We start from the raw sequence: 23876 nt of genomic DNA, 5'->3' as shown, positions 1-23876 counted from the left end.
ATATGATATTATGGATAGTCACGTATCAGAGATTGTTTAATATTAAGATTTATTGAAAATCATCTATCAAGTGACGTTGATTACTGGGATTCGGATAATTGAAGTGGAATGCAACTGTCTTAATAAAAATGAAACTGAATCAACAAAGCCTTCTTGACTAGTAACAGGCCACAGAGTTCAATGATGATTCCATAGTGGGCACATACTGATACCGGTAACAAGAAAACATCATCATAAAACACTACTGCCATCTAGCGTAATGTTGAGATGGTACAATAATACATTTGAAGATAGTTGTATTTTCGTAAGCCAATTAATATTTTATTGTACACTTTGTTACTTCTAATCTTTATATAGCCTACTTTCTTCTAATCGTGTAATAGTCAATTAAATCCCACTCGAGTTTTAATCATAGGATGCGTTAAAAGCTGCATCGTTAAATAATCACTAATTTAAAAACATATAATATACTACTTCAATAAAATAATGCTACAACAAAAGTAAATACAGTAGAACCCCGATTATTCGTCACCCTATTAACCGATTGTTGGATTATCCGTCTGTCTTTCTCTCGCGGTTTTTTTTTTCTTTTGCTGCATAAATATTAATATACATTGTATTAGCACGTTATTTTTCTAGAGTGTTATTACAAGACTTTATTACACAGTATGGTCTACTGTTAGAGTTGTTGTATTGTATAACTTCTGTATAAAAATTCTTCTCAAAATAAATCTTGTTGTGCTAAGTATCGGAAAAAAAAATGTAGGCCTAAAAATTGAGTGGTTTGGGTAAAGAGAAACTGTGACTCATCTCTCATTAGAATATGAAATTGGAGTGTATAAAGTATGTAAATCTACTACACGAGACCTCCATTATTCCTATCTTTCCACGACAGACCCCTTCCCTTAAAAATCCGTCATTTACAACCAGACTTACCTAAATTAGTAGACTTCTGATCCACTTTCTAGCGTGTTAAATTCAAGACCATGGAGGAATTTACAAAAAATTTTCATGGTACGGATTATCCGATTTTTTCGATTAACCGTTCAGCCCACCCCTTTCATTACGACGGATAATAGAGGTTCTACTGTATATTCAAATAACTAAGCTGTAATGTAACCTTGTAATCTCCAGGAAGAACCGTGAAGTAAGTGACAAGTTGAATTCTTTTAAGTAATTTTGTGGAACTATACGTCGAAAACCGAGTAGGAAAGTTCGAAAAGATACATTACTGAAGTGTTATAAAGTGATGGCTTTGTTGTTGTTAAGTCAATTGTCCGCAGACAAGTCTGAACCTCAAAGTGATACTAAGAAGACACCACTTATGAGGCAACTAGGCCAGGAGATAATGGGGTAGGATGGTCAGTTCCTTTCCCCCTTCAACGCATACATCGCCGACTAGCTATATATTACACTATTCAGATTTCAGATGCGTACAAACAAATGTTCTTCCTCTGACACATATCAAGCGAGATGTACTGCCTGATAATAGATGTACATATCAGCCAGAATTTCAATCAGAGGGAAGTGATAGCTTTAAAAGCATTATTATATGGATGTGAAAGCTTTATTATAAGAAAGGAAGACGAGAGAAGGACTAAGGCACACAAATGAGGCTTCTGAATTTTGTAGCTGAAAGAGGGTAGAGTCTATCATGATAAATGGAGGGAGCGTGTACAGCTTATGCCAGAAACATCAATTACAAGAACAATTCATTCATTCATAGTGTTCTGCCCAAATGCAGGCCTTTCACTGCAAATCCAGCATTTTCCAGTCTTCCCTCATTTCTGCCTTTATCTTAGTCTTTGCATACGATCCATATATCTTAATGATGCATGTCATCTGATATCTTTTTCTACCCCGAACTTTTTTCTCCGTTCACCATTCTTTCCAGTGCACCCTCAGTAGATAATTTCATTTTAGCCAGTGATTCAAAGTTTTTTTGGGAAAGATAAATACGGTAGCTTTCCGTTGATTTCCGCACACCACTCTCTTTCCCATCTTAAAAAAATCAATGCGACTCCAGATTGGAGGTGAGGAAAGTGAATTTGCTAATTAGGCCCTTCGGACTTCACCGAAATTCACCACAAAGGTTTAATATCCAAATAACCCACAAAAAGTTCTGATGCAGTTCTAATTGAATTGGAACAGTCCGTATGGCCCACACCGTAATAAATGATTATTATGATGATGATCATATAAAAAGTGAAAGGAAGATAAAAAAGAGATAATCGAACAATGATTTACAACATAAATGACTTCATTAATAAATAAGGAAATATATGGAATTACAAATTATTACCTATGTTATATATTGGACAAAAAAACCTGACAATTGTCCACGAATACCAACCTAAATGACAAAAAATATCTGAATATCGTAATATACCGGTAACATACGATTATTATCCTTTCTAATAATGGATATGGAACAGGTATGTCTATATCTAATCGTCGTCAGCAGCAGCAGCACACCACAACAACCACCATTACCATCTTTAAGAACCAATTTCTATCGTAGACTATAAGAACTATTAGGCCTATAAATAATTAAATAAAGGTTATAAAATTCTAAAAGTGACCTCATTCAAGTGGTGATGATGAAATGTCTTCCGTTACTATTCACCACTATAATAGAATTTTTTCTAAATTGTGTAAGCTGCTAATCTTGCGTGGAGGCCTGTCTACGCTGGCATATTACGCTAATCCCCCCTCCCAAGTTAGATGCATTTATCACTCGACCGTGCTACTGCCCGCTTTGTATCCAGAGGTCATAGGAAACTTCATGTATCCCCTGGACCAGCTCTTCCGCACATTGCCGACCGGTGATCGGAGAAATGCTGACGAAATGATTATGTGATGCAGAAATGTTCACGGAATGACATCGATGACTATACTGTGGAAACGAGTTAATGCCGAGAAGAACCGCAATGCGACTTTGAACCTGTATTAATGAGGCGAAGTCGAATTGTCCACTCGGCAACCTTGCTTGAAAGTGTACGACAAAACTCACGTCTGCTTGTATCCTCTGTATTCTCTGCAACCTGCACAGCTTCTTCCAAAATCCTGTCCAGGCTCTGTTCATCACAGCTTTTTGGAATTACAGATTCCCTGGTCAAATAGAGTTTCCCCAACGGTAGCATTGGTTTGCCAGAAGGATCGTAAAATGGTGCTCGTGGATCTTCTGGATACAGAGTAGTTATACGATGGATCTTCTCCTGCGGGACTGTTGGGCTATTTGGAGACTGTTGGAAGAAGAATGCATAATCAATAAACAATTGTATCCTTTTCCTCAATTAGCATTAAATTAACTTCAGCAATAAATCACTGAAAAAGCAATAAAATAAAGGAAGAATCAGTAAATTTATCTTTTCAGTTGCATTATTTATTATTATTATTATTATTATTATTATTATTATTATTATTATTATTATTATTATTATTATTATTATTATTATTATTATTACTCGTAAGACACATTCAACGTTTTGGAGCTATTTAACGCTCCTTCAACAGGGAAAGCAAGAAAAGTGGAACATATTTGAGGATCCGTTATTAAGAACTGTTTCTCCAATCCTAGAGCTCTTGGTAGCGGATCCAACACACAAAATCTGCTTTCCTTGTCTCTCCTGAGTAACTCGTAAGCATTAGACGTGTTTACATCCAAAATCCAAAGACTTCTCATCGCGCTGTTCACTTTGAAGGCTATTATAGCTACAATTTTCTTGAAGATTGCTTCTACTCTTTATGCAGTAACAATAGGCCTATTTCCGTTGCTGATATAAGTGCAATGACATCTGACAAGCAAATATTCTCATGGGGGCAGATAAAAGAATTTTTTTTCCACTATGTTAATGATGTTAAAACAAGTGCTTATGCAAATTTTGGCCACTCGAGCGCAATTACGAGGGCCCCCTAGAAAGTAAGTTTCCCTGGTGCCGTTTACAGAAAGAAAATACAAATTCATGTAAAAAATTATTGGAAAAGATATAGGGAGGGGAAGGCCAATCCCCGGCATCCCCCTCTGTCAATTCTCACCCAGCCACTAGTGTCAGAACTAAGAGACAAGCAAAATCGCTCAACTCACTCAAACTAATTAAGGCGTTTTCTGGAACAAAAACTTAACCACAAAGTCTTGAATTTGAGTTATAGAGCATCAGACATTTTAGATCTCGCACAACACCATTGCTTGGAATGACATTCAAATATTCCTAGATAGTGTCATGTTTGTTGTAGAGAAATAATATTTTGTGAGAAGGAAGGTGTGTTATTAAGAATTCAATATGTGGTCTAAACGGAAAGTACGTTAATTAATAAATTATAATTTAAGATGCATTAAAATTATTGTGATTTGTTCCTTCCCTCTCCTCTTATATGATGGATTCTAGAATAACATTAGCTTCTCAAAGCTAAATATACGTGACTATTTACAAAAAAGGTACGTAACTTAAAACTACGTTAAACATTTACCATGTAAGTTATTCCACTGTCGGTGCCAGCATCCCATGGGTAAAGATCAATAATTTTCTGCTCTGACCACGTACAGTCCTTATTGCAGAGATTCAGTCCCGACACACCAACAATCCAGTCCGGGGTGGGTCCTATGACATCAAAGCAGTTTCTTCTCACAGGTCACACTTAACAGAATGAAGCTAATCAGCTATCAGCTTGGCATTTAAATGCTTAAGCTCAATTAATAAAACTAGTAATATTGTGATGGAAACGATACATTATATTTCTAGATGAATTGTTCATTGGCTTTGAGATTCAGAGCCATATTTAGCAAAAATATATCAACGCTAAATTCATGTAAGTTACTTGCAAATTAATAAATTGTGACTGAATAGAACTTTCTTACCTAACATGGAAACAACAGACACTAATGGATGTCGCTGGTCTACTCTGAAGGTTGATGTAGTGTTAGTGTTTACACGTGGGTACCACAAACCGGCCGCTTTGATGAGTGTGCGGAGGTGCTTGCTCTGCGGGAACGTACAGATTCATTATAATTATATAGGTCTAAGTATCAATTAGTGATTCAGAAATTCTAAAAACAATAAAAAGGGTGATTAAACAATTCAGACAACAGAAATTGAAGTCCTTAGAATCAAATTAAAACAATATAAAACAAACTGAATACCTGTTAATTAAAAAATTAGTAAACAAAGGGAAAAGTATTCATTCGAATAATTTCAAGGGAAAAATTGTTCCGGGGGCGGGTATCGATCCCGGGACCTCTGGTCCAGAGGTCCCAGGATCGATACCCGGCCCCGGAACAATTTTTCCCTTGAAATTATTCAAATCTGCTTTACAGTGAGCTTCACCTGAAAGACTAGATTTGCAAGTATTCATTCATTCATTCATTCATTTAATTTTATTCTGGCGAAGTTAAGGCCATCAGGCCTTCTCTTCCATTTAGCCAGAAACAAAAGAAGCTAATACAATTTTCAGTAATATAAGTTAATGTTTACAGACTAACATTTAAAGAATACTAAAAAAATTGATATAGTGATACAAGCACAAGTTGAGTAAAATAATCCAAACATACTAAATAATAATTACAAAATAATATAAGGCTTAGAAGTTACATTCAATGAATATGCACCAATATTACAAATTACAAGAATTACAAATTCAAACGTAAATTATAATTATACATCACTGAGGAAAATTACACATACACATATACACACACAAAAAGGAAAATTAAACATGAATGGGAAAGAAAGAGAGCATTTTCAGAAAAATGAGTAAAATATGTACTTAGGATTACAATGAAGATTTATAAGTAGTAACGCGCTAATCGAATGGTAAGAGAAAATTTCTTGAATATAAATTTTAACTTGCAAACCAATCAGTAAATTAAAAATGGGTGGTCTAGTATTCTATATTTCCCTAAGATAACGGAACAGGCTATGCCCTAAATCATAATGGTCAAGTTTGTCTACAACATAAAATAAGGGAAGAGAGAAAGTGAATTAGCGGAAATATGACGGGACGAACAATTAGAAGGAAGAAGATACGGGTGGAAGGTCATAAGAAGAAGAAAGACACGATAAAGAAGTATCAGTGATTGAGTGACGTTTAGGACCAGATTTTTTTTTTTTCAAATTAATGTAGGCTTATACCTGAGAGTACTGAGCAAAGCAATACAGAACTAATATTATTATTATATTTTTTCATATTTTGAAACTTCAAACTGGGCTGCACTTAAAAGTAATTTTCTGTTTTTTTTTTTTTTTTCCTTAATTAGTAGAATATACAAGAACCGACTCTTAACTATATATTTTGATCACACTATTTTTAAATATGTAAAATAACTATAAAAATAATTACAAGATATTTGATCGTCTTGTTCAAAATGTTGTCATAGATCTGGAGTTACCTGTGCTCTAAGTTCTTGCTCCATTCCTCGAACAGAACCCCATTCTGCCACTTGACGAAGACCATCAGAAGCCAGCTGTCCTTCGCCCCAGAAGGAAAAATTACGTTCGTGTGAAGCTCCAATCACATCGCTGAAGTGAGTCAGCCACAGTGAAAATGGGAAGTCTTTTGGATGTGTTACATTTGACCATATCCCCTCAAATATCAGCTGCAAAACAAAATTAACCACACATCTTACCAGTGCTAATAGATTAAAGTCAGTATAACACAATGTTTGAATAAGTTACATAGTAATAAATACACAACACTTTTATTTTCCAGAAGGAATAGGATTTAGAACACTAGTTAGATATCCACTAAGTTTTTCAATCGATGATTCACTTCTACCGAGCCGAGTAGCTTAAATGGTGAAAGATTAGCCTCTTATTCGGGAGGTCCTGGGTTCAAATACTAGGACCAGCCAATCTTATTGGGGCTTTTAGTAGTTCCCTTGATGTCCAATAATTAGAAATCTACTACCCGTTTCAGCTGAGCTTATCGTTCAGGGTGAGGTCGCCACTGCCGATGTTTACATGATAACTTCGGTGACTGGGGGACGCGAGACGAGTTGCAGGGTTAAAGAATCCTGTTTGACTTAATACAATCGATTGTATTGTTGCTTCAAATAATATCGCCTTCGTCTAAAGCAACCTTAACACACATCGGTCTATCCACTATCTGTAACATTGCGACGCAAACTATAAAGACAAAGTAAGAAAGAGTATCTACAACGAATTCGAATAAACTCACAACAAAGAATAACTCGTACGGCCAGAAAAAAAAAATTAAAATTTGGAGTTTTTTACTGAAATGGTAAACAACAGAAATAATAGGAAAGTCAGTTAAGCCTCACCACAATAGCATAAACAATAACAACCTACCCTCTCGGCGAAAAAAGTGAGAAATGCATTACAAGTCTACCTCAATGAAAGCTTTTGTAATCTATAAATGTGAAGTTTAACATACCAGTAACTGAAATGATCAATATTTCCATTTACAATAGTATTCAACATTAAAATTGATTTCATAATTTACTGTCGCTACAACATTTCTCCCAGGAGTAAGTTTTGCAGTTAAAAACTCCTTAATAAAAACTCCTGTGTAGCTTTCATATATTTCCTTATTTGCTACAACCTCTACTTCTTTCAGATTTATGCTGAAGCATTGTGTTCATTAACATTTCGCATTTTAAATATTTTTGTAAACAGAAAACTGCAATATGAAAACTATGAATTTTACGCTCATTTGCTAAATCTGGTTCAGATAAGTAATGTGATACACAAAATTATACATATTCCAGTAACATAATAAGCATTGTACACTTTCAGCAAAATATTCTATGATTCTGGACTCACACCTGGTATTTTGCCTCATCGCATGCACAGCATTCGCCTCCGTCATCCTTTTTTCCCTTCTCAGTCTCCACAAGTTCACACAGTTGTCGGCTCAGGGCACCATCATCTGCGTACCAGTTTTCAGCATCTTCCAGTACCATTGCTCTATCCAAAATAAAAAAATAACAACAATCCACTTCACTCGATGACGTATTATTATAGTCTAGTATATACAGTCACGAAGCTTAAGTTGTGAGGGTGCTAGGAACAATAGACTGTGCCGGTACTATTTCGCATTGTCTGTAATGAGGCGATATTAGCGATCCTAGTGGTTAGCAACTATCTATGGATGCATATTTACTACGTATTGAGCTTCGTGACTGAATATACTAGACTGTGGTATTATTCTATTGACATGTGTCAATATATTGAAATACTGTTTTGTTAAACATCGAAAGACTACAATGCTGTCTCCTGTACAAGTTACCTGAACATGATGCATCCAGATCCTTTTTTAGGAGCTATCCACATAACTTGAATTTCTGTCTTAGGTAGGTCATCAGCTTCTGAGATAGTGTTGATACAGTGGTCATTAAATGTGGTAAGAGAGTCTCCGAACAACTGGAAGCTGCCAACACGTTGCGGGGAGGCATCTGTTCCCGTCACTGTCCCATGGTGTGGATCTAACGGCTCTACACCCAGCATAAACCGAGTGAACTGTTGCAGATGCCCATGAGTACGTGAACCCACAATGGACACTAGGCATAAACAAAATCAACGAAATGAATAACAACTGAAAACTCTCGATTACCTCGCCAGAGCTAATTAACATTCTGACCATACGTACTGTTTTGAACAGGACAGTACCGTTATTTTTCTATGTCCCGGCCGTCCCGTCGTTTTAGTAAAAATGTTACATTTTTCCCGTTTTTATCAAAATCTTTTGTAATTAAAATATGCTTGAATATTGTTCAATCATAACCTCAGATCAATATTTCTTTATCTAATTGAAGAATCTCAGATAATTATTGTGGTCAACATAAAGTACATCTGTCGACAAACAGAGCCACATGAGCTTATATTGTATACAACTTACAAATGGCTTTTAAGGAACCCGAAGGTTCATTGCCGCCCTCACATAAGCCCGCCAGCGGTCTCTATCCTGTGCAAGATTAATCCAGTCTCTATCATCATACCCCACCTCCCTCAAATCCATTTTAATATTATCCTCCCATCTACGTCTCGGCCTCCCTAAAGGTCTTTTTTCCCTCCAGTCTCCCAACTAACACTCTATATGCATTTCTGGATTCGCCCATACGTGCTACATGCCCTGCCCATCTCAAACGTCTGAATTTAATGTTCCTAATTATGTCAGGTGAATTGTATAGAAAAATAAACGTTAACAGCGTTTCAAGTGCATTATCTTAATGTTCTCTATGTGTTTATAATTCCCTTAACTTCAATAAAAAGACTTAGATATGAAAATTGAAACATGAGCGACGGGAGTGTTCCAATCTTAGGAATTTTGGAATTATTGCCATTTCCGCAAGTTTGTTACACGTTAATTTTTCTACGAAAATCACAGAATTAAACAGATCACGGAAAAAATGTATATACATGTCAAAATGACAATCTTCACATTTCATTTCGAAATGCGTATTGTAATATACGTTTCCAAAAGGCGGTGATCTCATGGTAACAATAGTCTAATCTTGATGTAAACAACAGTTCTAGTTCAGTAGCAATTTTAATTCTGTAATTATAGTGCGAATAATTTACGTCAAATTTCGGTATGTTGACTAAGCTGGATACAAAGTTTCATCTGAACTACTTCCTCGAAAGTCAAGCGCAAAGTACTGAAAAGAGCGAAAATGTTCTTCTGTGTATGTATTTATTAAAAAACGTGCGGAAAGTGAGTGCGGAAAATTTATTTCCACGCAAGGATACGAGGCTGCCTCACCCATGAGCCAATACTAAACTTTTTTTATACTATCAAAAGCGCCTCGCAGTGATTAACTCGCTTCATGTAGACTGTTCGTTAGTAAAGACGCCACCAAGCAACCCGATGTTACTGCCTCAATTTGCCAGCCTGTGTGGCGCAAGCGGTAAAGGCACAGAATGTATCTATCGTTTGGTCCGAAGAATCGTAGTTCCGAATCCCGCGTCGGACTTAGATGTTATGTTTGTGTTAGTATCGATGGAAAGGTAAAACAAAAAAAAAAACAAAAACAAAAAAAAAAAGGAAAAGAAAGAAAAACTTTAGGAAAATAGCCTGTGGCAGGTAAAGTTATAAACAAAAAAAAACTGCCGCGCACTAACCAATGGCTCACGCTGCTTTGCGTTCTTGCCTCACTACCAAAACAACAAAATCGCGAGGCAAACAACAAGCGAGGCTGCCGCTAGAGACGGCCGCTCATGGTAGCCTCGCTTCGTGGATGTGTGACTTAAGGATAACACAAACATCCAGACCATACATACCAAGGAACAATTCCTATCCAAAGTAAAATCCCTTTGCAGATTTGGAAATAGAACCCGAAACCTTCTGGTTAGGAACCAGCATTACTAATCACTAGATCAAGAGGCTAGCCATGCTTCACCTACGTACACACGGAGGACACGCACATGCATACTCGTACATAATACGTACACGCGCAGGACAAGCACACACAATACCCTTAGGCACAATTTGCACATAAACATTACTTAATGACATCAGAATAAGTTTATTTTACGACAGTTGTTCTCTTCCACTTGCACAGCGTTAGACTCACATGTGTATACTGCTCCAGGCACGTAGCGCTCTGGTTCCCCGCTCACTTGTATATGGAACCCATTGTCACCGGGGCTCCGTAAGGCTGTGGAGTGCTCCTCACGGGGCTCCCTTACACATCCCTGCGATATGCTCAGAAGGCACACTGCCAACACCACCAGTTGCAGCATCTACGATAAAGAGAAAGTTCAAATCAGCCATATTACACATGTAAATTCAACATTTTTTTTTTCATACTAAACAGACTGTTAAGGGTCGACAAGATGTTGATATGACACACAGCATGAGTAAATAGAAGAATGAGACAGTCAAAGGAAACCAAAGCACTCTGCCAACACTACACTAGCTTCGCCCACCGCAACATTCACAAAACATTCAACGTCGGCCCCAAAATTGTTTTCCTTCCGATTTGCATTTTAAAATCTGCTTCAGCCTTTAGCACATTGATATTATCTCGGCATAGTTTCTCCGTTTCTATGTTTGCTGAAGAAAGTGATAACTAGTGTCACTTTACGTTATTTTAATATCTCTTATTGACGTGTAAGGCTATATTCGATCTATACTAATAGAAAAAAATGAAAGGATTTTGTGGAAAGCAAATTCGATATCGGTTACCATGGAAATGCTTACGTCACATCCGACAAACTAAACAATGTAAACGAGTACATTCCTATACACAAGGGTAGTCTATATATTTATTATATAATCTATTTGGAAGAATTTATTATACATGATAATTTATAATTCACGGAGAGTATTACAATATTTTTAAAAAACAATGTTATTTGATTATGCTTCGAAATGAACGCGAGTGTACAATACTTGCGTAACTACAGAAAATTAATACAAGTTTGGCATTACTCACATAGAGAAGAAGAATAATAATTAATAACGATAACATTCACGGAATAAACTCACGTGCTTACATACAGCATGCCGGTTAATTGTTAATTATCGTCTGTGGCTCAACAATTCTTTATCCAGATTGTCCCATTTATCTTGACCACCCAAAATAACTTCGTACACAAGCACCAAATGAAAAATTGTTTCATACAAAAGCTGTACAGCTGAATGGGGGGAAATAAAACTAATGGGGAGGCAATCCTGTAGCATCATTTATTAATGACATAAGAGTACTAACATTGTCTCTTAAATGGCACTAAGTAGGCCTATTTATTATTCAGTATTTCAATTAAACTCGTCAAGACCTGTTCAAAAACGTATCACAGCAGGCCATTCTAATAAACAGAACGTTACTTGGTACGTCGACTGCATGGTTCTTGTGCATAGTACATACAAAGGGAGTAATCTAAGTTGGTGAAAACAATACGTAGTAGGTCTACATTGCAGATACCTAGGGTCGCGTAATCCATTCCACGTAGCTTTGGTTTACAGTGAACACATGAAACCAAATGTAGCACAGACCACACACTCAGTCATCAGTGTTCAGCGGAATAAAACCAATGGGTTACGCGACCCTGAGTATCATCTACAATATACTACGTACTGTTTACACCAACTTGAAGTCAGATCACTTCATATTATGCACAGGAACCATGCCGTCAAGGCACCAATAACTTTCCGTTCTGTTTATCAGAATGACCCACTGTGATACATTTTTGGAAAGGTCTTGACGAGCTTAATTGAAATATTGAATAATAAATGCATAGTGTAATTTAAACAAATAATGTTAATACACGTAGCTCATTAGTAAATAAAGCTACAAGGTTGCCTCTCCATCAGAATTATTTCCCCTTTCAGTTGCACACCTTTTATATGAAACAATTTTTCATTTGGTGCTTGCGTACAAAGTTATTTTGGGTGGTCAAGATAAATGGGACACCTGTATCTTAATAGTATTTCCGTTTTAATACATTATTATTATTATTATTAATATTATTATTATTAATATTATTATTATTATTATTATTATTATTATTATTTTTTTTTACTCGAGGATCGACTGTTATTCACAGCTTATTTTTAATTTCGTTCATTACACACATTCAAGTCTTACAGCAAATTATGTTTATTTATCCTAATTTCATTAACCTAATTTCTGTAGTATATACATCACACGCAATCATACGAACTTCGTCAAATCCCATGTCACTTTTTTCGTTTTCAAAACTGTGTAGCCTGCCGATCTCCACACGAATCTCATTCTTCCAGCTATCAGTCTCTATTCAGCTTGATTTCTGATTGACCAGGCTTCGTTCTCATGCAACAAAATTGGTTTTGTCTTGTGCTCTTCTGTACTAATGAACGTTTGAAATATATTGCGATACAAATGTAGCAAGGGCATTAGTACAGGATCGAGGAAAAGTTTGGAAAAACAATACGGAGTCGAGTTTTTTTCTATTTCCGAGATTCTGCTATTGTTACATGTGTATTACATATAATTTTTTGGACGATAGTAATTTAAATTATTTGAAATCTTAAAAATAAATTTCTTCCATAAATAAAAATTACTGTTATAAGAAAGAAACCTTTACGTTAGCAGATGAGAAAATGATAGCCTACTGAGGGATATGCTAATGGAGCAAAATGACGAATGGGATGAAAATAAATGCAAACAAGAATAAGATCATGGTCATCAGAAGAAAAATACAGAAAGTAAACGAATTAGAAATGAAGCAGTGGAACAAGTAGACAGCTTTAGGTGTACTTGGAGTGTACCTACTATTAGCTGTAACATGAGCTGCTGCCAGGAAGTCAAAAGGTGGATATATGGCAAAGGAAGCGTTTAATAGGAAAAGTAGCATCTTCTACGGACCTTTGGAAAAAGAATTAAGGAAGATACTCCACACAAAGCACTTCACTGGTCTCTTCTCATTTAGAATTCGCAAGTTTACCTTGTTTACTTTTCTTCCTATGACCATGGTCTGCGTCTTGTTGGCAGTTATCCTTATTTCATATTGTTCATAGCTGTCATTTAGCTTCAGTAGCATATTCCTTAGTATCATCTCTTCTTCTGCTAACAATGCCATATCATCAGCAAATCTTATGCACTTTATTCTTCTTCCTCATTCTATCACTCCTCCCATGTTCTGAAAACAGTTCTTTACTAAATCCTCCAAGTAGATGAACAGGGTAGGAGATAAAGGGCATCCTTGACGTACCCTCTCCCTATTTCGCTTCCTCCTGCCATTTCTTCTCCTATCTTGACTTTGATTCGTTTCATATAAAGATTACTCAACAGCCTTCTCTCTATCCAATCTACACTTATTTTCTTTATGATCCCCATGAGTTTATTCCAATCCACTCCGTCAAACGTCTTTTATAAGTCCACAAATACTACAATATTATAATTTATTCTTCTTTAGGTATTTTTCGCCGATTGATTGTAGCAGTCCAATTGCATCTCTCGTACCTTTTCCCTTCCTGAAGCCAAACTACTCTTCTTCCGTTCTTCCATTTTAGAATATAAACGTAGATTCGTTATTCGCAGAAAAATCTTCCAACGAATAAAAAATTAAAAAATGTAAATAGTACGGCAATAGAAATAGAAGAAAAATAATTAATGAGGAATGACAAGAAAGGTTTAATTGTCACAAGCAATTTCTCTCAAACCAAATATTTCTATGTCCACTCAACAAACTTAAAAAATAATAAAAAAAAAGAACCTATCAATGTTCCCCCATCTTACAGTAAGTAATGCACGCTGGTTAGCCTATCTGGGAACTCGATTTACATTTTAACACTTTATTTAATGTATTACAGAAAATTTTGTATTTATTACATTTTTACATTTATGACATACTTACACATGTTATGCATATTTTACGCGTCGTGTGAAAATTAATTTTTTTACATGCAACTTCCCAACCCTGGTTCAAATCTAAAATTTATGCTTTGTGTACAGAAGAGAACAAACATTCATAATTGCTTAAAATTTAGATTTTTACCCCCCCCCCCTCAATGAAACATCTCCCTCAACAACGCCTTCAACTGTACAGATTGTTAAGCGTCGAGGTTTAACTTGGACGGTAAATGGCAAACAATTCTTTCCTGGAGCCATCTACCGGAGACTGTTGTTTATGTGCCGTAAATCTACAACACGGGAGCCAAGGCTTATTTCCCTCCCGAAGGAAGTCATGTTAATGATTTTATAGCTCTTTAAAATCCATCATCCTCGGCCGGGTTTGAACCCGTAAGCCGTGGATTGAACGGCCAGCATGACAGCCACTAAACCACTGAGAAGTACAGTATTTCTTGGAAACTTCTTATTTTGTGTAGTGAGAGCGGTGGCTCACTATTTGAACGAGGTCCAGCACCTTAAACGGACAGACGGACAGTCTGCTGTCTGTCAGTGTGTGTCCGGGAAGCAAGAAATCGTTGTTTTTGTCCCCCTACTCGTTCTCATGGAGTAGGCGAAAGGAAGCGACACTTGTGCTCCCAGGAACATCTGTTTGCTCCAGCTCAGAGCGTTATCGTTTATTTCCGACGGTCAAATTACATTTCCTTGTTCATTCAATGCCAGGTATCTAATTGCACTAATTAAATAACTACTACAGCTGATTGCTACTAATTGCTTATGACAAGTCGCTGCATTACAGGAAGAATGGAGGCTGCAAATTTGCTAGCAGGGAGAGAAGGGTAATTAAAATATCCGACCAAGTCAATTAATAAACGTAGGCCTTCCTATTGGTTAGGTAGGTAGCGTGACCATGGTCAGTGCAATAGATAAGGCGCAGCTTCAACTAGGGTTGCAAGCCCTCCTGTATTTCCCGGGATCTCTCGTATTTACTCCAAATTTTTAAGTCTCCCGGCTCCCGTATTATTCTTCTCTTCGAGCATTTTTCTTTCTTATTTTTGCATAATGTAAAAATTTGTGTTTAAACATTTGATTTTGCAGTGAATGATGAATTCTGTTGTTCAAGAAATACATTAAAATATACAGTCTATAGAAAATAATGCTTGCCAGAAATGGGTTTTAGTGCTCACCCGTCTAAAATGAAACCATGTGAATGTTATAAATTTGAAAAAAAAAAAAAAAAAAAAAACTGGCTTGTTTTGTTCTAAGCATACCAAGTAGTAATGCTCATACAAAGAGGGTGTTTCATCTCATGAACAATAATTGGACAAATGTTCGAAACATGAACACGACATATTTAATCAAATCAGAGCTGAAAACTGCAGTCGACTTCAACTATTACGCGAAACAAAATCTGTCTCAAAATACTCTTAATTTAAACCTTGCTGCCAAAGTATAGAATAAAGTAGTTGTTTTTTAGTAACTGGACCGAATAATTTGTCTTTTTATATGTGAAATTTTTGTCGATTCCTTAGTCTCCCATATTTTCTTCAAAAAAAGTTGTCAACCCTAGCTTCAACGCCACAGTCGTAATCTACCCATTATAGTGCATAGAGTTCATATCGATGAGACATGGATCATGACTAAGCACTTCAGCTCAAATAAGTTTTTTGTGCGAGATCGTGCGTATTCGCTTGTTTTCCGCACAGAACCAATACGCGGTAAGTGTGAAATACCACATTCAGTATTCCCAACATAACACACATAACAATTTCCCTCTTCTTACCGCTTAAGCGCGACATTCATTTTACTGCTTTAGGCTTTTAACATATTATTTTTAGAGACGTTTAACATAGTAATAATTATAAATTGGAAACTTACCACTGCAATTTCACCTAAATTGCAATGTTAATTATTGTTTTTAAATATTTGCAAAAATTAAGTAAAGTCTACTACTCCACGAAACTTATTGCATTCCTGATACAAGTAACATTAAGGAAGCCGTGAAAAAATCAACAAGATTCCAGATGCGGATGTTATTACTGCAATATGTTATATAAATAATATTGTTAAAATACTAAAATGGAAAATAAATCATTACATAACCTTACCGTTTGTTTTAAGTTCGCATTTATAGACTGGGGGGGGGGGGGGGAGACAGACGTATATCACGGCCTGCTGGAGTATAGTAAACACAGAAAACATTTTATAGCAACAATGTTGAAGAAAGATATTTTGGTTTTCCGAAGTTGCCGTCATTAAACAGAAACCAACATCGAGATTTCATTGCAACTAATTAGAAACTCGTCTTTCAGGTATGTAATAAACGATCTTCGCACAAAATAATGTACGATACACGAGTGGTATGTTTGTTTTCATGTTCTCGGAAATTAAAAAAGCTCAACTACGTTTCGCTTTTCCAATCTTTTCCTCGACCATGAAAACGTCAACATATCGCTCTTGTAACGTATATTACTATTGTGCACTCGATATGGAATGAGTTGCGTGCCGATTATTTGTAATTCACAATTAGAGTTGCCAAATTGTACGTTTCCCTGTATTCTTACTTTTTTTTACCTTAGAATACGTCTTCCGTAATTTGAAAGTTATCTACGTTTTCCCGCGTCATTATTTTCAACCTGGAGTCTACTAAATCTTTATGCAGAAATTTATTTTTATAATGTTATGAAGTTTAAGTAATCAGGTGTAAGAAATAGGAGTTCTGTGACTTGATAAAAGCTGAACTACAGGTAATTTCTCAACTTCAATCAGTCGTGCAAAAAATTTACCTTGGGGAATAAAAATAGTACAAAGTTACTGCAGGCTGTCAAATCATCTGCTAAATATGAGAGATGTCAGCAATGCTTCGTGTTTTCGTATGCATGAATGATTTCATTACATTCATACGACAAATATGTATAGTCCTAATTTACAGCTTTTGTAAATGTATTTTATAGTGTTAACTGCCTAAAATATAGTTAAGAATGGTAATGATTTTACACATTAAACAAGTAAATAATAATAATCAATTAAAATTATGTTACTAAACTCCAGGAAAGTTCCATACATCTTCCTTATTTTTTTGTGAAAATCTTCCTTTTGTTTTTTTTTTTTTTTTCTTAAACAAATCTGGCAACCTGTCACAATTTATTGTAACTAAATCAGTGATGTGTAGGTTCTAGGCTTACTATAAACTTAGTGTTCACATTGAAGAATTGCGAACTTTGGCTTAGCTCTTCGAAGGCTTATAACGAGTAGGCATGCGTCGGCTCACTATGCGCCCTATTGGCCTATAATCAGTGATGTCAAAGCAAGCGCATTTTTCTGACCTTGACGTCGTGCGCGGGCAGCAAGCGCTAAGTATGGAAAGAGGAAGGGTTGTGTATATGAATAAGCAACCTGTTGGATTAAGAAAACAGTAGTGCACAAACTTCAAACGGATCGTGAAATTTTATTTCGTTATTTTTATATGGCTTCTTTCTGTTTAATATTATCTATATTGTCTGTAAAACAAAAGTACTAACACTGATTTCTTAATATTGCACTTGTGTTTTAAATCTTAATAACATAATAGAGAGTTAAGAAGGAATATTCACTTAAATTCCATAGTAGTATAATATTATACTGTATTAAGTGGATGAAACACATCATTCATAAAAAAAAAGTGATATTCCAAAGAAAGAGCTTGAGTATGACATGATAAGTTGGAATTTATATTGATGGTATCTTTAGCCTTACAAAAGTAATCAATAAACTAATCAAAACAATATTACACTACAAAGCAAAGTTACCTAGGTACTGTATATGTTTTAAGTGTAACTAATATTACATAACAAAACTCTTATCGCATTATGCTTTTAAGGTGATATTTGTGAGCAACTTCCTATTATCAGAATATTAAATTATTTTCTCGAAATCTGCTGAAGCTATAGAGCTGACATTTTTACAACACATGGGCACGTATCTTTTGCTTATGATGTAATAGTAATTGCTTTGTTAATTCATTTCCTTACAAGCAATTTCCATGCGAATATTTTCAAAATTTTCAATACACTATCTTCAGTAATACGTATATACGGTATATTATATTTATGAAAACATTCTGTAAGGCTACTAAATAAATAGGCTTATACCTGAAAATTTCACTTTTCTATACGAAAAGTTGAGAAAATATTTCTTTTGAATAAAAAAATCAAATTTGTGAAAAATGAGCATTAAAATTAAAACTTACATTCTTATAATGCACTTATACTCTTCAGGCAAATCTAAAAATTAACATGTATACAGTTTTAATAAGTTCTCTTCCCTTTATCTACTGAATCAGTGCTGGCCATCCCCGAATATAGCTCGACCAAGCGACATATACTACCTCTTTCGTCTGTCTCTTTCCTTTCCGCTGTAAAGCGCTCAGGCTCTCCTGGGCTCCTAAAGCCCGCGCTTGCTCCTGTGGGCATCAATTGACTTGCCTGGCCTATATCAATATATAGGCTACGATGATTGTCCAAGTCCGACAGGTGGCTTGAGTGGCATTCGTGAATCCGATCTTAATAGGTGGGCCATCCTGCCTCAGTCTGATAAAGCCAGATTCCATCAGCGGACGAGTATTGATGAGCCCCAGGGGCCCGGAACCCAAGCCCTTCCTGTACCAGCATCAGGAACCCGTACTACTCGCAAGGCTTCGCCCCAGCCTATTTTTAACTCTTGCAGATGACAAATGAAATAAGAGGGAGGTGGAGATGTTGCAGAGGGTTTTTCTCGGGGTACTCACATTTCCCTCTATAATTCCACCAACACTCTCCACCTCCCCCCCCCCATTTGATCTATCATTCGCAATAGTAAAAATAGACTGGGATGAAGTCTGAGGGAGCAGTACGGGTTTCAGATGTTGATACAGAAAGGACTCTCAAGTTACTCGTGTGCGGACGGGACCTGGCTCTATGAGAAGCTGATGCAGGATGGCCCACCTGAGAGCGTCAGCTAATCAGGAAGGACTTGGGGCTTATGAGGCTATACTGTATTTTATTTCATGGAGTGCAGTTTCATAGAAAGGATTTTGCCGACAGACCTTCTACTGTCCCCTACTAATTAGTCGTCATAATTAAATGTCTTCCTTACAGTGACGGAAATCTTGTCTTCTCCTGTCAGTAACCAATTACAATCCTCGTTCAGAAGAATTGACAGGCTCCCGTCAAATCCACGTGGAGGCAGAGTTGCCGCATCTTTCCCGAATTCCAAGAATCCCGTCAGTCTCACTGTCTCATTTCGAGGGTCACCAGGATTGTGGCAACTGTGCAATGTTAGGACTAGGGGACAGGATGGAATTGTCAGAGGTGTTTGTGTAGGAAGTCATAAATCTGTAAGTGGGTGTTCAAAGGAGCCACCGAACTGCACTCCTTGAAATAAAATGGAGTATACTCTTCCGCTGTGGGACATGGCTCTATCAGGGACTGAGGCAGAATGGCCCACCTGTCAGCGTGGGATTAACGAATGCCAATCAAGCCACCTGTCGGACTTGGGGATAATCATCGCATATAGGGGCGCACAATGGACCAAACCCATCTCGGGTCCAGCCCAAGCCAAACAATCTAAGAAAATCTACTTCATAGACACTGTCCAGCACAAATCTCAAAGAGTCTGATAGGGCTCGATCTCTGATCTTTACTGACAAGTCTTTAGCTAATTAACTGCTTTATCCCAATATAGGCATATAATAATCATCACTTAACTTCTGTTCATTTATTTTTTATTTGAGCAGGTTATTTTACGACGCTTTATCAACAGCTTAGGTTATTTAGCGTCTGAATGAGATGGTGATAATGCCGGTGAAATGAGTCCGGGGTCCAACACCGAAAGTTATCCAGCATTTGCTCATACTGGGTTGAGGGAAAACCCCGGAAAAACCTCAACCAGGTAACTTGCCCCGACCGGGAATCGAACTCGGGCCACCTGGTTTCGCGGCTAGACGCGCTAACAGTTACTCCACAGGTGTGGACACTTCTGTTTATTATCTATTGGTTCAAGCTACGATTCATGCTAACAATACATCAGGAAATGTCCATATTTGTAAATGTCAAATGTTGCTACATAATAGCGGCTATGTTAAACGTCGCTTAGTTATTTAAATGGACTATGGGCCATTCATACGCGCAATTCAAGTTGTGTCATCGCCTGATTTGCGACCGTCATCCGCATGTGTTGCCCCCACACAGTAACAAGATATAGGTCATCGCTCACTTATAATCTTGGAAACCACAGTTTTATCTTGTTTATAAGCATAAATGTCTCATTCTGCTACATCTCGTCTGCTTCCTAGATAGACAGAAACGTCGCAGAGAAGTCTTGAAGTGAGTGAATTTGTCATATTACTATCTACAGTACTAGAAAAATTTATAAATTTTAATCTAAATATAAGCCATCATATTTTCTGCCGGTTAATAAGTATTTACGTACTGTGTGAATTAGGCATACATCTAACATACTGTCCAAAAATTCAATTTGAATTGTTTTAGATGTCAAGTTCATTTCAACATAACAAATTTTTATTAATAAATTGTATCGAAACTCGCAATATGTACAGTACTTACTTACTGGCTTTTAAGGAACCCAGAGGTTCACTGCCGCCCTCACATAAGCCCGCCATTGGTCCCTATCCTGAGCAAGATTAATCCAATCTCTACCATCATATCCCACCTCCCTCAAATCCAGTTTAATATTATCTTCCCACCTACGTCTCGGCCTCCCCAAAGGCCTTTTTCCCTCCGGCCTCCCAACTAACACTCTATATGCATTTCTGGATTCGCCCATACGTGCTACATGTTCTGCCCATCTCAAACGTCTGGATTTTATGTTCCTAATTATGTCAGGTGGAGAATACAATGCGTGCAGCTCTGCGTTGTATAACTTTCTCCATTTTCCTGTAACTTCATCCCTCTTAGCCCCAAATATTTTCCTAAGAACCTTATTCCCAAACACCCTTAATCTCTGTTCCTCTCTCAAAGTGAGAGTCCAAGTTTCACAACCATACAGAACAACCGGTAATATAACTGTTTTATAAATTCTAACTTTCAGATTTTTTGACAGAAGACTAGATGACAAAAGCTTCTCAACCGAATAATAACACGCATTTCCCATATTTATTCTACGTTTAATTTCCTCCCGACTGTCATTTATATTTGTTACTGTTGCTCCAAGATATTTGAATTTTTCCACCTCTTCGAAAGATAAATGTCCAATTTTTATAGTTCCATTTCGTACAATATTCTGGTCACGAGACATAGGCCCTAATCATATACTTAGTCTTTTCGGGATTTACTTCCAACCCTATCGCTTTACTTGCTTCAACTAGAATTTCTGCGTTTTCCCTAATCGTTTGTGGATTTTCTCCTAGCAAATTCACGTCATCCGCATAGACAAGGAGCTGATGTAACAGTATGTATGTACAGTAGTGGCAAAAAAACCGGACCGACCCTTGTAGCTGATTTCAAAGCCTTGTTCACTCCAGAGCGTCGGTGCATATTCCTTGGACCCGAAACCACTTGTGCAGTTGAACAACAGCCATGCAGCTGGTTACTGTTTTCTTCCGGTTTTATTGCCACTACTGACAAAATGTTCAGACGCGACGCGACGCAGCGATATTATAGGTATATTAGTCTTATTCATATTTATTATCATCACACGGCTTTCAGGTAGTGGTTTCCCTCACATTTCTGCATACGGTCCACCACTACACTTGATTACATTCAATCAAATACCCTAATAAATTTCTCCTATCATCTGTATCTCCCCATATCTTCCATTACATAAAGTTAAATCATATTTCAGTCTATTTTCTTCTTTTATCCTTTCTGATATACAGTATTTTCAACTCTTTACCTTCTTTATCTTCCCCCAATCCCATTCCCGAATACTAGCTATGCAGTACTGTCTACCTTACTCTTGTTTACATACATTCTCGACTACAATCTACTAATCCATCTCTACTAACATTGTCATCTTTCATTAGGCCTACTATTATCCCTAATTTTCTGTTTATCTTAGAACCTTCCTTAAGATACGAATTGTGCTATATGCCCAATGGTCGAGGTCTAATTTGAGCAAAACTCCCATCCTTCTAGAATGTATTTACAGATTACTGAAAATAAATAGCAACAGTTGTCATGTTACAGCATCTTTGTTTTATGTCTTGCCAAATGTATCACTTCTGCCCGGAGAAGACAGTACACTAATTTTTTAAGAAAAAACTAAAGGACATAATACATTATCTTTCATCGTATAAAGGACATAAACTAAACAGAGAAGATAAGCAGAGAATAAATAATGTATAATGTGATATTGACGACTATAGCATTAGTCTTCGATCTTTCATCCCTGGCATTGACCTTTCACATGTATTTCCCCTGGAGATGGGAAGATCCAGTATTTAAAGCCAGAAACTGGACTCCTTATTGATCTGCGAAACATTGTTATCATAGTACCACCATCCCACCACCACATCTGGTGAAAACTCCGTCCTTCACTCACGATTCTCCTAACAACCTATAAGTTACACGGTACTGGACGAAATCTAAGTCATAAATCTGCGCCTTGGACTTGTTTATCACAGAGCTATGAGATATGTTTTCACATCTTCATTCTCACACTCTGTCACTGTCATCAGATGAATCTGATGCCACGCCACGGCCGATGATGCTCCTCTGTCAGCGTGTTTACCCTACGTCTCTTACTTCATATGCTGAGATAAGCATCTGAATCCCACATTCTGCGTTTTAAGACTTACGCGAAATTAATAGATATCATCTGAAGTTCGGAAACAATAGAGGAGTATACCGATACTTAAAATATACTATGGGTTTGTTTTAGTTCATTTTAATGGTTCTCGTACCTTTGCATCGTAAGACGTTACTTCATTTACAGTTTACCATGAATTCTCCAAACTTTCCCAAAACAAAATAAGTACTTTAACTTGAAAACAACAACATTATCATTATCATCATCATCATATTACTGTAATATTTCTTTCCCACCCCTTTCAAAAATTGAAGTCTGGAACCTTTAACGATCTCAAGTAAGAATTTTTAAGCCATCTCTTTAATTTACAACCCTAAAAAAATCCTATTTTTTGTATATAAAATGTAGCACAGCATTACTCTAGAGATTCTTATGGAACCCATTCCATGCAGATGATTTTCATTTAATTCATGATGGGAAATGTAACTCTTAAAGCCCGATTATATAAACATCGCTAACTGAAGTTCACTTTTCATCGAAGATAAGGATTTAAACTACATTCTATCTCTATTTATGTTGTATAACATTGATCTTGCATTATGTGAATTTGATTTAATGCTGATCTAAGATAAAAATATGAAAAACAGCCCGAAATGTGAGCGAAAATCGCATTTAAAGCGGTGGTTTAGAATGTTCGATATTCATTTGTCTTCGTGGTAAAACACAACCAAAGAATAATTGTGAAAGAACACAAGAAGATCTGAATACGTGCAGCAAATTTTAAGAATTAAGAGAAAGAAAATATTGACTTGAATTGTCCCCAAAAATATAAATCAGTTACAAGAACAAATTGCTGCATAGGCCT

The 23876-nt window shown here is 36.6% G+C and overlaps 1 protein-coding gene across 1 annotated transcript in view; it reads right to left on the bottom strand.

Annotated features, from left to right (window-relative positions):
• Positions 1-23876, bottom strand: part of fat-spondin (extracellular matrix protein f-spondin) — a 45356-nt gene that overhangs the window by 13116 nt on the left and 8364 nt on the right. The window contains exons 2-8 of the mRNA XM_069835746.1: positions 10529-10697; positions 8245-8515; positions 7781-7922; positions 6386-6592; positions 4859-4982; positions 4471-4601; positions 3014-3245 (exon numbers count right to left, since the gene is read on the bottom strand). Of these exons, the coding sequence (XP_069691847.1) occupies positions 3014-3245; positions 4471-4601; positions 4859-4982; positions 6386-6592; positions 7781-7922; positions 8245-8515; positions 10529-10697 (1276 nt within the window). The remainder of the gene's footprint in view (positions 1-3013; positions 3246-4470; positions 4602-4858; positions 4983-6385; positions 6593-7780; positions 7923-8244; positions 8516-10528; positions 10698-23876) is intronic.

Source organism: Periplaneta americana, chromosome 9, assembly GCF_040183065.1.
Source record: "Periplaneta americana isolate PAMFEO1 chromosome 9, P.americana_PAMFEO1_priV1, whole genome shotgun sequence".
Taxonomy (NCBI): domain Eukaryota; kingdom Metazoa; phylum Arthropoda; class Insecta; order Blattodea; family Blattidae; genus Periplaneta; species Periplaneta americana.
The sequence above is the reverse complement of the archived record's forward strand: the minus strand, read 5'-3'. Positions and strand labels throughout refer to the sequence as shown.